Source organism: Pseudorca crassidens, chromosome 16, assembly GCF_039906515.1.
Source record: "Pseudorca crassidens isolate mPseCra1 chromosome 16, mPseCra1.hap1, whole genome shotgun sequence".
Taxonomy (NCBI): domain Eukaryota; kingdom Metazoa; phylum Chordata; class Mammalia; order Artiodactyla; family Delphinidae; genus Pseudorca; species Pseudorca crassidens.
The window spans coordinates 25,190,900-25,206,322 of record NC_090311.1 but is presented as its reverse complement, the minus strand read 5'-3'; the positions used below and the strand labels follow the sequence as shown (position 1 = coordinate 25,206,322).

The 15,423-nt window shown below is 56.4% G+C and overlaps 1 protein-coding gene across 13 annotated transcripts in view; it reads right to left on the bottom strand.

The window, feature by feature from the left end:
* The window catches only part of SH3PXD2A (SH3 and PX domains 2A), a 247,292-nt gene that overhangs the window by 67,711 nt on the left and 164,158 nt on the right, over positions 1–15,423 (bottom strand). For 2 of the 13 annotated variants that reach the window (XM_067709493.1, XM_067709494.1), the window contains exon 7: positions 6,734–6,778. The exons of 8 other annotated variants lie outside the window; for them this stretch is intronic. In XM_067709493.1, coding sequence (XP_067565594.1) covers positions 6,734–6,778 — 45 coding nt within the window. Of the gene's footprint in view, positions 1–749; positions 875–5,248; positions 6,198–6,264; positions 6,465–6,733; positions 6,779–15,423 lie in introns of those variants that run through there. 3 more of the 13 variants (XM_067709490.1, XM_067709491.1, XM_067709492.1) reach the window with 3 other exon arrangements.

Sequence of the window (15,423 nt, the reverse complement as noted above, 5' to 3'; positions counted from 1 at the left end):
GTCGCCAGCGCCGCTCGGAGGGGCCGCCCGCAGCCAGGGCTCGCAGCTCGCCGGGCCCCAAGGACAGGCCATATAGCAGGGCCCCACACCGGCCCGCTGTGCCGCGGGGACCGGGGGACATGGGGAGCCGGGGGCCAGCGGTGGGGGGCGTGGAGGGAGAGACAGAGACGAGACAGAGGCCGAGGGGACTCAGAGGAAAAAGCCTGCGGCCGCGATGAATTAATCACAGCCCGGCACGAGGGAGAGGGAGTCGGAGGAGAGGCCTGGGGCGGACGTGGTCTCTCCGGACCCCTCGGCCGCAGGGGTGCGAGGGGAGGGCCGCAGGCCGGTGGGCGGGTGGCCCATGGGGGCTGAGGCCAGAGCAGAGGCGAGAGGAAAGGCCAGGCGAGGAGAAGGGCTCGGGCCTCTCCCCAACCCCTGTAAACCCAGAGAAAGAGAGTCAGCAGTCCTCCCCTTGGGCGGGAGAGGGAGAGAGCGGGAGAGGACGGCTCCACGGCAGGCTGGGCCCAGGCGAGAAGTCAAGAGGGTTTGAGGCCGCCAATCACTGGGGTTTACTCGCAGCCCTTAAATAGAAACACATGAGACCCATCGAATGAGGAGCCGGGGGTGGAGGCAGGGGAGGGGGAGGAGGGCCGAGACTGTTTACTTGAAACCCAAGAAGAAAGTCCCAGCGCCAGCGCTGGAGAGCCCAGCTCGCCCCCCACCAACTTTTCCTCAAGTTCGGCTCCACTCCTGCCCCTCGGGCTTACCAAGGTGCGGCCACTGAGCCCACGGGCCTGGTCCCCCGGGGACCAGCCTCAGGCCCGTGCCCCCAGGCCCGCTTCCCGACGGGGCATCGTCCGGCCTGGCTGCCGCCCTCCGGCCACATGGAGACCGACTCAGCCTCCCTCTGCCTTTAAGCTCTGCTGGGGCTTGTGGTCAGGCTCCCGGAAGCCACCAGCTGCCCTCTCCTGGCAGTTTCAGGAGCTTGAGGGGTCAAAAGGTGGGGCTAAGCAGGAAGAGGGCAGGGAGCGAGCAGCTTCTCTGTCCTCTTTAGCCACTGAATCAGTGCAACATTTATTAAGCAAACGCCAGGCTGGAAGGTAGACAGATTGGGTGCCCATCTCGGCTCACTGGCTGTGCGGCATTGAATGTGCTGCTGAAAGCTCTCTGCGCCTCACTATTACCATCACTAGAGTGCAGTGGGGACACAGCACCTAAGATAACACATGGCCGGCTAGGAGCTGAAAGGATCCATGAACCACAGACCCACTGGTCACCTCCTACAGGAAGCCTTCCCAGAGCCCCCTCTCCATCTCCCCGGCATAGAGGAATTCCTAGCATACTTCTTAGACTCTGTGTCTATCACCCTATACATCTACCAGTCTCCTGAAAGGCTGGGGGCTTCACACCACCAGCCTGGCTATAGAAATGGCTGAGAGGGTCCCCCCTTGGTGCTTCAGCCCGTAGCTACCTTCCCCACATGCCTGAGTCTAACTTGGCAAATGTTCTATGCCAGGCTCATACACTGTCCCATTTTGTCCCCACAACAACCTTGTTACCTTCCCACTTCACAAAAGACACCTCAGAGACCCAGAGAAGACAAGAGGCTTGCCCCAGCTCACACAGTTGCTATGGAGAGAACCAAATTCACTCAGTGTTTTAGGTTCAAGCCCATCTCTCTTTCCATTACAGAACTGTCTCTGATTTGTTTCCAGACATCCCATTCTCCTAGCACGATGATCCTCAACTTGGTCCCACAAGATATGGGGAGCTTCTAAAGTAACTGATGCCTGAGCCCCACGCCCAGAGATGCAGACTGAATTGGCCTCAGGTATTTTTTAGACAGCCCCTCCTCTCCCATGGTTCTCATACACAGCCAGGGTGAGAAACGCTGCTTGGATCTTTGGGTCTTTCTGTGCGGGAGGCTCCAGCCAACCTAGGGTGGGGTCGATGGAAGGGAAAGAAACCCACTGCACCTGGCAATTTTCTCCCATGAGGTGCAGCCCCTGCAGCCCCAGCTCAGTCCTTTGGAGACCCAGGAGGGACCCTGTCCCAGCTGAGGCCTGCCACATGGATGTGCACAGGCACTGCCCCAGGCAGCCCATCCGAAGCCAAGGTTGTATTTCAGGCCAAAATGCAACCAACAGCTAGGCAGCAGGGTGGGCCTAGCTCTGCACTCAGATTGGGCCAGCTTCTGTGCCTACCCCTGCTGGCTGCACAGAGGCAGCGCTGGGCATGGCGCTGACAGAGACTACCTCCCACTGTGTCCCCGGGGGGGGGGGGGGCTGGTAGTGAGTGCACCCAGCACAAAAAGGGCCAGCCCCTGCCCCTGTGGGACACAGGGGCTCCCTTTCCAGTTTGTGGGAAAGGAAAACTCAAGATACAAACAGAAGACAGGAGTTCTCCAGCCGGTTAGAGAGCTTCCAAAGCCTGAGAGCCCAGATGATGCTGACAGTTAATAGCAAGCTTTCATGAGTGCTCACTACCTAATGCAGACCATATCTGAGCCTCGGAACAGCCCAGGTGTAGGCCCTTGTTCTGGCCCCATTTCACACACAGGCAGACTAAGGCTCATGAGGCAATTTTCCTAAGGTCACACAGCTGGGATGGAACCCACGTCCTCCTGACACCGCTGCTTGCGTCCTGACTCACGTCCTGTCTGTGGCCTATAGACAGCCACTGACCCCGAGGAGGGGCCCTGCCTCATCCTACCCACCCCACATCTGACACATAGTTGCTGCTTAAGAAAGACTGGAGTGTGGGTTTCTTCTCGACTCTTGTAGCATCTGTTGACCAGACCACAGTGCCCACTGGGGGCAGGCACTCTGTAACTGTTGGGGAAATGAATGAATGAATGGACAGATAGATGAACAGTGATTTAACGGCTTGCTTTGAGCCAATACGGATAAACTAGGCAGGGCCTCGCCTCTGAAATCTGGGAAAACTAGAGAACTAAATTCTGGAAGGGAGAAAAAGGGGAGATGGGGAAACAGAGGCAGGGAGAAACAAGGAGTGATGGCTTTGTGGCCAAAAGCTGCTCGAGAGGATAAGCGGGGTGCTGGGGAATGGAGACATCAGGTCATTTTAATCCAAGCCAAGGAAATCTGAGGCAAGATTTCAGAGGGGAAAAACCCACATACTGCTCCCACCTCCACGCCGCCCCTTGGAAATTGGCCTGAGCTTTCTGAAGGCTGACACTCTGGGACACAGGTAGAAAAGTTAAGAAAACGTTCTCCAGGCGTTCCAGAGCACTGAAGACAGGCAGTAGCACACAGCCTAGGGGACGGACAGATGGACACACAGGCAGACACTCTGTCTTCCTCACTGCCCTCCCCTCCCCCAGCACAAGCTCACGCTCTCTGGCATCTACCTCTTAGGGTGTTGCCTGCCCAGGGCTGCTCGGACGGGTGTGAGCTGGGAGCAGGTATCCAGATGAGAAAACACTCGGCAGGCAGGCCGGTGGGTGATGTCATCCCACAGAGGCTGCTCTGGATCCCCTCCCAGCCAAGGCCTGGAAAACTGGGGGCTGAAGGAGTCAGCCCGAGGGAGGGGGAGATGCAGTGGAGCGAGCCTCCTGTCTTCAGATAGGAAGCGTTTGGCAGTGGCATGGAGAAGGGGAGTACTCCTTATAGAGAGAAGAGTCCCTCCCAGATTGGAAGGGGACTTTCTGTCAGGGTCTCATCCATCTCACCTTTGTGCCTTTCTCAGCCCCTGGCTGGATCTGCTGGGGCTCTGGCAGTGCCCCAGAGCCCTGCCCCCCGCTTGCCTCACACCTGCATTCCTCTAGCTACCAACTGGATGGACCCCTGGCTCCTGCCTGCCAACTTAGGCTTCTAAATGAGGCTTTTGCTAAGTCAATCCACTGCTCCAGCACCTTCACTGGGTCCCTGCTGCCTAAAGAAGAAAGGCCAAATTCAAGCTCAGTCTTTCTTGACAACCTGAGCTCCCCAAGTTCCCTGACACACATCTCCTCTGATCCAGGCAACGTTCATTTATCCAACACACAGATATCAAGCACCCACTGTGTGCCAGTCACACTCTTCTATGCTGGTTCTTATGTCCAAGCCTCTGCTTTAGCTGTTCCCTCTGGGAATGCCTTCCCCTTTACCAACCCCAATTCTACCCAACCATCTCTGCCCCTCCAGGAACCATCCAATCACTCAGCTACAGTGCTTGCTCCTGTCATGCACTGGATTTTCTTGTGGGGCACTGCTCCCCAACCAGATCATATGCTTTAGACAAGAGTCTCCCTGATGAGGGTAGACAGACGCCTCAGGACTGGAGCCATAGGACACGGCACCGGACACAATAATTGCCTGAGAGTCGTGACGCGAGAGCATCAGACTGGAGTCTGAGGGTCTGAGGTCCAGTCCTGCCTTGTCCTTATTAGCTCTGTGACTCTGCAGAGGACACTTAACCTCTCTGAGCTTTAGTTTCCTCATCCATAAACAGGAACAATAACAGTACCTACTTTGTGGGGTTGTTCTGAGCATGGTATAAGGTGATGGGGTTAATGACCTATGTAAACTGTAGACTGTTTATAAAGCAAACAGGAAATGGGAGATTTGGGGAGGAGAGGAAGGGCTTAGGTTCCTCTGAAGCCTCAAAACCAGCATGCAGGGGCTTCCCTGGTGGTGCAGTGGTTAAGAATCTGCCTGCCAGTGCAGGGAACACGGGTTCGAGCCCTGGTCTGGGAAGAGCCCACATGCCGCGGAGCAACTAAGCCCGTGCGCCACAACTACTGAGCCTGCGCTCTAGAGCCCACGACAGGCTGAGGCTGCGTGCTACAACTACGGAAGCCGTGCTACTGAGGCTGCGTCCTACAACTATGGAAGCCGTGCTACTGAGGCTGCGTGCTACAACCACGGAAGCCCTTGCGCCTAGAGCCCATGTTCCATGACAAGAGAAGCCGCCGCAATGAGAAGCCCGCGCACCGCAACAAAGAGTAGCCCCCACTCGCCGCAACTAGAGAAAGCCCGCGTGCAGCAACAAAGACCCAATGCAGCCAAAATAAATAATTTATAAAAAACAAACAAACAAACAAACCCCCAGCACGCAGGTCAGGGCAAGGGCCACGGTTGCCAGGAGAAGCGGCCATGGCTCTGTTCCTTCTCATGCTTTTCTCAGACCCCACCTCCTGGCAGGCAGCGAGCATTTGCCAGCTGGAGAGCCGTATCAGAACCCCCAGGGCCCACTTATGCATGGATGCCAGCCCAAGCAGCCTGAGGCCCCTTATCCACAAGGATCCCCAGCATCAGCCCCTTACCTCTGAGTGTCCAGTCTCGCTGAACTTGCCCACATTCCAGATGGGGAAACCAAGGCCGGCCCAGAGTGACGTGGCGACTCGCCCAAGACCCCGGCCCTGGTCTGGCGGTTTCCCCCAGCCCACGTGGCCTCCCCTCAGGCTCTCTCTCCAAACAGCTGGGCTCATCCTGAGAAGCCAATCCCTACGGTGGCCCCCGTCCCAGGCTCCCCATGCTCTCCATGATCCCCCAAACCCTGGGTGTCCCACCAAGGTCCCTTCAGTCTCTCACAACTGATTCCTCCCAGGCCAGCCTCAGCCTGCCGGCCTCTCCATAGGCCCTCGGGCAGCCAGGCTATACGTTTGGTGAATAAAATGTATTGTTGTGGGCCAAGTGGGCTCTGGCTCACTGTCTCGGGAGAGGGAAAAAAGGGACGGGAGCCCAGTGATTAGCTCAGGCCGAGGCCCTCGTCACAGGCAACATGAGAAGGATGACTGCGAGGGGCTTGGGACAGGCAAGAGGTCCTCTGCCTGCTGCCTTCTCCTCTGCCCCGCCCACCCAGGCTGTTCACCTCCCGTTCCCTGCCTACGGCTGTGAGGGGAGGGGCTGGTCCAACCCCCTCCCCTCAACCTCTGACCTTTCTGTTTTCTCCCCCAACCCCGACCCTCACCTCTGCTCTCAGGTTTGGGCTGGGGAAGGAGGGCCAGGTGGCACTCACAAAAATGGAGGGGCTTCTAGAAGACCCTTCTGGAAATCCCTTCCCTCTACCTGATACCATGCCCATCTAACAGCTGAGAACACTGCTGTCCAGGTTTTTCTACCATTGTCCAGTAAAACCAAGGCTAAAGGTAAGCCTCTGACCTCTGTCCCAGCTCTGCCCAGACACAGAGCCCAAGCCCAAGTCCCTGAGGGCTATGGGTGCCCAGGAAGCCCAAGGTCCTGAAGCCCCGAGACCAGAGGCAGGTCCCAGCTCTGGATCCCCGGGGTGTGGGGGCTGCGACTTCATTGCAGTTACGAGACTCCCCACCCCCCTACCCACCACTGCCTCAGCTGGGGTGTTGGAGACTTCAGCTCTCTGCCTCGGATTAACAGCCTTGAAGGGAGACTAATCGTCTTCAGCTGGCCCATCTCACGGGGTGGAAGGTGATGGGAGCCTCACCACCACCTGAGCACCTTCTGTGCCCCAGGCTCCTGGTGAGATGCTGCCGCATCTGCTCAGGGAGACTCGAGAGGTTACGTAACCCGAGACCAGGACGTGGCAGAGCCGGGATCTAACCCCACACATTCCGGGTCCAGGGTGCATTGCTGACACACTGTGCTATGTGGTCATCACCCACCAAAGGGCTCCAAGGCTGGATCTGGGACCTAAAAAGGGGTGAAAGGAAGGCAGAGGGGACGAGAAGACGCCAACATGCTGACAAAGAGCTGCCACACATCACAGGGCACCGGCTCCGTGGGCCTGCATGCCAGGGACACACATGTTCACACACATGCACACCAGGCAGTACCTGTCACGTTCTTCTTAGGAGACTCAGCCCAGCTGGAGAGCCACACTTCCGAGTCCCCCGAGAGCAAGCAGCAGCAGGAGAGAAGAGAATCAGAGGAGAAGAGAGAACCGTTAGGCAGGCAGGAGGTCCACACTGGGCCGAGTGGTTGCAGGCGCTGAGTCGGGCCGCGCGGGGCGGAAGGCGGGGGAGGGGAGGGGAGGGGAGGGGAAGGGAGGGGAGGAGAGGGGAAGGGAGGGGAGTGATTTCCTGGCCCTGGAAGTGCTGCTGGGCGTGGGCCTGAGTGATTACAGAGGAGCTGGGACACTGCCGGCCAGGAGGGGATAATGAGGTGTCTGCAAAATACAGGAAGCCTCTGGAGCACAGAGAGCCCTACAGGGCCCGGGCCTGGGACAGGGCCCGCGCCTGGGACAGGGCCCGCGCCTGGGACAGGGCCCGCGGGTTATCGCTGCCCTGGAGAAGGCAGCCCGGCCATGCGGGCGGCTGGCCGTGATCCTCACCAGGCCGGCGCGCTCAGCAGCGTGGGCCTGCAACCTTAAACGTCAGGTCGGGGAGCCCAAGGCCAGTCTCCAGCCACCGCACCACTGGGCCTCAATGTCTTGTCCAGCTCTAAGCACTGAGGAAGGCAGACAGGCCCCGGCAAAATGCAAGGAAGCCTCGTTTTAAAAAGTCTCACACCCCAACTCCAACCCAGAAGAACGGGGGCCTTTAGCGACCAGAAGAAACGAGGGCTCTCGTCCAGGCTCAGACAGCCACGTGTGATCTGGGCCCCAGGTTCCTCATCTGTGAAATGAGGTTAAAAGTTGTCTTCCTGCCGAGAGGGAGGAACCATGTCAAAGCACCTAAAACAACTTAAGATCGTGAGATGTGATACGGTAACATTATGAGGCAAAAAGCTCTTAGCCTAATCAATGGTGTGGACATTTCTAGAATACCAGAGGGTCCACACGTGATGCTGACAGTTTACCTACAGTGAACAGTGGCTCACTTACACCCAGGTCCTTGAGCTGGGAACACACCTTTTGCCCCATTTTACGGGGGTGGGATCTGAGCTTAGACAGGGGAATGAACTGGCCCAAGTTCCCAAGAGGCCAGAGTAGCAGAGCCAGAAATGGAACCAGGTCTGGGACACCCCAGCTGGTGCTTCCTCTGCTGAACTGCTCACTGCCTCCAAAGGAGAACAGCGTTGGCTACAGTGGCTACAGCGAGAAGGAAACGTGGAGATGCAAGTCGGAGAGGCAAGCCCTTGGGCTGCTTGCCTGGTGTTGGCCAGGAGAGCGGCCTGATAGATAGTAATGGTAATCATCACAGCAGCAACACTTATACAGCATCTACTGTACACCAAGCATTGAGCTGAGCACTTACATATAGTAACTCATCTGTTTTTCATGATAAACCTACAGTGATAAGGAACTCCCTCCACTTTGCAGGTGAAGACTCTGAACCAGAAGTTAAGTAACTTGGTCCAGGTCACGCAGCTAGTACAGTGTTCATCTCTTGTGGTGACACAGGCTTCAGGCCTCAGTCTGATGTCGCTCACCATTTAAAGCACCTAACTCTCCCTCGCTCAGCAAGCCACCTTCCGGTTGCAGGCTGGCTCACCATGTAGACCTGGGAAGCCTGGCCCTTCCAGTGCTCACTGTAAACCAACAGAGTGGGGATCCGCTGGAGAGGTGTGGCGCAGCCTCTGGAGTCTGTCTGGATTCAAATCCAGGCTCTGCCCCTTTGATAAAGTTACTTAACCTCTCTGAACCTCTTCCCTGGGCATATCTCATGGGCTTGGTTCAATCAGCTCTGGGGGGCAGCAGGAAAATCAGGCTCCTGGAGTTGCAAGGACGAGAACCAGATGGCATTTCAATACTAGACGCATCAAGAAAATGCTGGCGCACAGAGACACTTCCCACAGACACTGGGTCAGCTGGAATTGGGGGTAAAGGGATTCTGGGGGACTAAACCCACAGACAGGCATCCTGTGGCCAGAGTCTCTGAACAGGCCTAGCAGCCAGAAGCCTCCTGGGACAGCAGGAGCCACGCTGGCCCAGCTCTCATGCCCTGGCAGGGCCGAGACAAAGCAGACACAGTCCAAGGCTTTCAACTGCTGTGGTTGAGGTGAGGGGGTCTCAGTTCAGAACGTGGGGCTTCACTGTCTGGTGCCAGATCTTGCTGGGGTTATGACTCCTTGATGCTGTGCCCCAAACGTAGCCAAGCGGCTGCCACCCAGCAAGGCCATCCTAACGCCCCTGGGCAGGCCTAACGCCAGACCCATCCCAACACCAGCTGGCCGCACCCAGCCCTGGGCTGAGCCAACTAAGAGGTCGCCCACACCTCTCTCCATCTCTGCTGGCTTCGCTACTTTGTACCCTTTGCTTCGGGTTCTTCGGAAGGATATGTTTTGGGAAGTGCTAATGTCCGTTAGTGAGCCAAGGGAATTCATTTGGCCTGGGCCTGGAGGACCCAGGAAGATGTGTTCTGCTAAAACAGGGGTCGACGGACTTCCTGTGAAGGGCCAGAGAGTCAATATTTTAGGCTTTGTGGGCCACGTGGTCTCTGTCGAGACTACTTACCTCTGCTGTTACAATCTGTAGAGAAATGAACGAGCTGTGTGCCAATAAAACTTTACTTACAAAACCACATGGTTGGGGTTTCCCTGGTGACGCAGTGGTTAAGAATCCGCCTGCCAATGCAGGGGACGCGGGTTCGAGCCCTGGTCTGGGAAGATCCCACATGCCGCGGAGCAACTAAGCCCGTGCACCACAACTACTGGGCCTGCGTGCCACAACTACTGAAGCCCATGCACCCGTGCTCCGCAACAAGAGAAGATGCCGCACTGAGAGGCCCGCGCACCCCAACGAAGAGTAGCCCCCGCTCGCCGCAACTAGAGAAAGCCTGCACGCAGCAACAGAGACCCAATGTAGCCAAAAATAAGTTAATTAATTAAATAAATTTTTAAAAAACCACATGGTGAGCTGGGCTTGGCCTGTGGGCAGTGGTTTGCCAGACCCAAGGCTGGGAGATGAGGTTGTCAGAGAAGGGGAGCTGCTCCAAATCCCCAGGGGAGAGAAGTGGAGGCTGTTGGCCCATGTGGACTAAATGCTCCCGAGGCCTTTGCTGCTTGGTTGGTTTTTTCAACAGTCATCTTGAAGGGTCCGATGCCCTGCTGGGCCTTTCGAGTTTGGGCATTTGGGCAGGCCAGGGAGGGCAGACAGGAAAAGATCCCTCAGCCTCTGGAAACCGAGCCCCCACTCCTAAATGTGGAACAAGCTGAACTCATGCCCACCCCCTTCCCCCTCCAATAAGCAGGCCTTCCCTCTTTCCAAAGGAAAATGGGAAGCGGACCAGAAACGAGCCTGTCTTTAAAAAAAAAAGCCTTTTTAAAACATGATTTATTTCCCAGTGCCCTGGATCCGCAGAATTAATCCAGTTCCATGGCTCCCACCCCAAATTTCCCCCCTTTGGAGTGCCTTCTCTCCAGCCCAGGGCGGGAAGGACCCCCCTCCGCCTCATTGCGATGAACAGAGGAGTGGCCCCCTGGCTTACAAACCCTGGCCCCTCGGCCAGGAGGCAGACATGGCTGCTGGCTCAGGACTGGGAAAATGGTGAGAAGGAGAGACGGGGCAAAGGAGCAAAAGACAGGCGCAGCCAAATGAGCAGCTGTGAGTGACACAGACCAACTGCTTCCTGCCCTCCCTGCGGTCTCTACCCCCCTCCCCCCTCTGGTGACAGAACCAAGGGCCCTACAGAGCAGAGTCACGGGGCCTGGTGGAAAGCAAGGGGCGTGAGACTGGGAATCTGCACAACTGGTTTTGCTGAGAACTGGCTGTGTGACCTTGGGCAAATGGCTTGACTTCTCTGGGCCACATCTGTAAAATCAAGCATTTTGGGCCCACTGATCTCCAAGATACTTGTTTCATGTTCTAGACTCTTCCAGTAGTAACCTGCTAGTCTCCATAATGCAAGTACACCACAGTAGAAACAAATCTTTCCAGAGAAACAGACCACCTTTCCAGGGAAAACCACTTGAACACACGCTCAATATAGGAGACTCAAGTGAAGGAGTGCAACAGTTCGCTCGGGAGGCACATGAGACAGAGGAACTGGAGCAAGAATTTTTTAAAAATCTTGGTTCTTGCGCTTACCCTCTCACTTAGCTCACTGATTCTGGGGCATTTAGCAAATCTCTGAGCCCCTTTTCCTTCTGTGAAATGGGGATAAAAATATCTACCATGTCTTTTTCGTTGTAGGTCTGCTTTAAGAGTGAAATGGGGCTTCCCTGGTGGCGCAGTGGTTGAGAGTCCACCTGCCGATGCAGGGGACACGGGTTCGTGCCCGGGTCCGGGAAGATCCCACATGCCGCGGAGTGGCTGGGCCCGTGAGCCATGGCCGCTGAGCCTGCGCGTCCAGAGCCTGTGCTCCACAATGGGAGAAGAAAAAGAGTGAAATGGCCTAGTGCCTGTGAAAGGTTTTGGAGGGATAGGAATTAGGCCCCTGGAACACAGAAGGGGAGTGGGTGACAGGGACAAAGCTGATGACTAAAGCAGTGTGTGCCTGGGAGACGGAAGGCATGGAGACAGGGTCCCTCCCATGGTCATCCCACAGGACTCATGTTCCTGCCACAGCCACTCCTCCTGGCTTGCTGGACCAGCAAGAATCCAGGCCCAGAGAAAACCAGGTGCCTGCAAGTCCTGATGACACTTAGGTGCTGAACCCGACTCTTGTCAAGTCCAGGTGATTATGAGAAATCAAAGAACAATATTACAGGGGCCCCTGACTTTAAGGACGTTCCCCCCAAACACATATACACCCCGAGGACTACGTTACAAACAACTGGATAGACTTAAGTTAGAAGAGGGACTCCTACTGCTCTGTAATGTTTCTTTTAATGTTGAGTAACTCCAGAGCAGGGAGAATTGGGTTCAATCTACCCAAATGTAGTCTCAAACCATGCTTCCAGAAATTCTTCCCTGGTGTAAAGCAAGTTCCACCCATCCAAACTAATAAATCCAGAGTGGGCTGAAAGCCCAGGTGGGAGAGACAGGAGGACAGCCAACAGCATAAACTCCTCGGAGAATGAAAGCAAACCAAGGGCTCAGGGGGACCAGGGCAGGGTCACCCGCCTTATCGGCTTACACAGCCCCGGCCCTGAGCTCCTGGGAGGGGAGGAGGAGCAGGGCCCCTGCCAGGAATGAATACCCCCCTGTTGTCTCTGTGTCCTTCCATTCTTCAATACCTCAGCACACTTGAATACTCAAAACCTCTCTCTCTTTGGGAATTCTATTGTTCTTACCTCACTGCAGCCTTGAACTGGTTTCTAAATATCTGTTGTATTCTAGTCTTTTCTCTCCTTTTGTACAACTGAACCTTACATGGGGCTAGATTTCTTAAATTTCCCAGACTCCATATGTTTCTTTTCCTTTTTGACTAGGCCACCAGGGAACTCAGCCACTGCTTTCAGGTCATCAACTAATTAGGGCTTGACAGCTGCTAGCCCTGTTATTTTATTTAACAGTAGAAGGAGAAGGAGCTACTTTTTCACGAGAGCACATCCCTTGTGGCAGGCACTGTGCTGTCATAGGCATGAAGTAGCTCAAATCTTTACCAGAGCCCTCGAGGGCTAACAGTGCTTCACAAAGAAGGAGCAGCTTGACCTACATGATATATAGGGCCTGAAATAGGTCATCATGCTCAGAGCAGCAGAGACAGTGGCACAACAGTGAAAGTGATACAAATGGCATCCGGAAAAAGCATGGCATGAATTAAGATGGTCAAGACAGAGAACAAGCAATAACTCAAACACGACTTCCAGTCCAGTCACACGGGTGGAAGCTGGGGAGTGTCCTGCTGTAAGGTGTGTGAGCTGCTACCCACAGGGGCAGCTCTCTGCAGCCTGCTCCAGGGTGAGCAGCAGCCTCCAGCTCATCAATACCTACAGCATGAAAAACTCATGCCCTTGGACTGGGGAGGTGAGGGGTCAATGCTGCTACACCAGCAGCCCAGACCCCTGGCCCTGCCTTCTACGCTCACAGCCTCCAAGGCAGGGGTGGCTTCAGGCGGTGTGATCTGCTCAGGCGCACAGGGACCCATACTTAGCAGGGCCCTGCTCTTGGTTTAACACCCTCTGTTCCCAATTTGAAATCTTTAATAATTTATGAACAAGAAGTCCCCTAAATCATGTAGCTGGTCCTGCCCAGGGCCTGAGGGTTCTGGGCCACAGGATTCTGAGCTAAATAAAGGCTGGAAGGAGCATGTGGGGACTTAGGACCAGAGAGGAGAAGTTTGCCTAAGATCACACAGCAAGTTAGTGGCAGGGCTGAGGCTAGAACAAGCATACCAGTTCCCACTTTCTTTCTTTTTTTTTTTTTTTTTGTCTTGCGGTACGCGGGCCTCTCACTGCCGTGGCCTCTCCCATTGCGGAGCACAGGCTCTGGACACGCAGGCCCAGCGGCCACGGCTCACGGGCCCAGCCACTCTGCCGCACGCGGGATCCTCCCGGACCGGGGCACGAACCCACGTCCCCTGCATCGGCAGGCGGACTCCCAACCACTGCGCCACCAGGGAAGCCCCCCCCCCACTTTCTTTTAATTATTTATTTATTTATTTATTTATTTATTTATTTTTGGCTGCGTTGGGTCTTCGTTGCTGCGCGCGGGCTTTCTCGAGTTGCGGCGAGCGGGGGCTACTCTTTGTTGCGGTGCGCGGGCTTCTCATTGTGGTGACTTCTCTTGTTGCGGAGCACGGGCTCTAGGTGCCGGGCTTCAGTAGTTGTGGCTCACGGGCTCTAGAGAGCAGGCTCAGTAGTTGTGGCGCACAGGCTTAGCTGCTCCACGGCACGTGGGATCTTCCCGGACCAGGGCTCAAATCCGTGTTCCCTGCATTGGCAGGCGGATTCTTAACCACTGCGCCACCAGGGAAGCCGCCAGTTCCCACTTTCTTAACGTGCATGCTAGGTACTGGGTTAAACGTTTGACTAAACGTTTAATCCTTATAAGAATCTGTATTTTACAGATGCAGAAAGTAAGCCTCAGGAAAGTTAAGCTTTTTCCCAAGGCCCCACAGCAAGGGAGTGATGGGTCAGACTTGAGCCCAGGCAAGCAGGTTGGGAATGGGGAACAAAGGAGCCTAAAAACAGGGGACCTCATTCTCTGGATCCTCCCCAGCCATTGGCCAAGGGAGGCTCAATTATTTCTGTTGGGCTTCCCTTTGTAAATGCAGCCATACTCCTTTCATTTTACTCTCAGTAGGAAGGGGCCTGCCTCCTTCTCCAGGAGCTGCCTTTCCCAGAATCCAGAGTCCATGTCGGGGCAGCCCAACCCGGGGCGGGAATGCACCGCTGACCCTCTGACCGCTGAGCCATGCAGTCAGAGCACAGTCAGTCTCCCGGCTCAGGTGGGGAATGGGGTGCGTGAGGGCTGGAGCCACTCCACAACCCCTTAGGGACTAAGTCCAAGGACACCCACCTAGGCCAAGGCGGGCCAGCAGAGACAGCCCAGCCCAAGTGGGTGTGGGCAGAGGCCCAGGCTGCCCCCGGGAGCACCGCAGCTGCCCAGGGGGGCTGCCCTGGCAGGCAGGTCTGCCTCCTTCTCCCACCCTGCTCAAAAACCCTCAGCTTCTGGTTAAACACAGGTGCTGTGGGCGGACAGAGGGGCACTGTGTGCGGGAGGCCAGCAGGGCTCTGAGCCTCTGCTCCCACAGCTGCTGCCTGACCCCATAGTAGCCCCTGGGGTGGCGGCCTCCCCCTCCACTCTCGGGCTCTCACCTCTCCCCATGCCGGGGTGCTGGTGTGCACAGAAGAGACAAACTCAACACTGTTCAGAGTTCCCGGATCCCAGCCACCCCCCTCCCTGGGGTGGCTGCCTTGGTGGTCCTCCCCCACTTACTGGGGTATCCCCCCCCTCCCATTCCCCCACCCACCAGCTCCCCCCGCCAAAGCCCGTGAGGAGGAGGCAGCGGCAGCAGCAGAAACAGAGGCCAGTGGTGCAGGATGGAGTAAGCAGCCGCTGCGTCTCCAGCCCCCAGCCCGCCAGTCCACCCCCTCCCCTGGCTCACCCTCCACAAGAGCCCTGAGAGATGGAGTCAACAGCGGTGGACCCAGGCCTGACAATCCCACCCCAGGGCCACAAAAAAGGCAATGTTTTCTTTTCCCCAGACTGGACTTTCACTAACAGATTATAAATAATCAACCGCCTATTATCTAACGAGCAACTACCACATGCCCAGCTGGAGGCTCCCGGCTACGACCAACTGACTCTCCAGCCTCAGGGACGGGGCGCAGATATTTACCATCAAAGACACTCTCCCAGGCACTCCTGACTGCTCCGGGGGTCATGTAGGTTTGGGGGAGGCTGCGTGGCTCCCTCACCCACCTGCCTGGTGCCACCAGGGCTGCCACTCAAGTGTATACTCATCGCCCCAGGCTGCCCAGACCCTACCGGAAAGCTGGAGCCAAACATAGCAGGCAGGGCCCCGGGTGCGGGCTCGTGGGGGCAAGGGGGGACGCAGCAGGGCTGAGACCTGGAGGCCTCGCATCTGTAACTGGACCCCACCTTTGGAGCAGGGATCACAATACTTCAGCTGACATCTGGCTGGACACTGCCAGAGGAGGATAGGGGTGGGGATGAGGGGGGCAGGGGCCAGGGGCAGAGTTCACCTGTGAACTGAGGTTGAGGGTGACGCCCTTTTCAAGGTTTGCAGGCTGC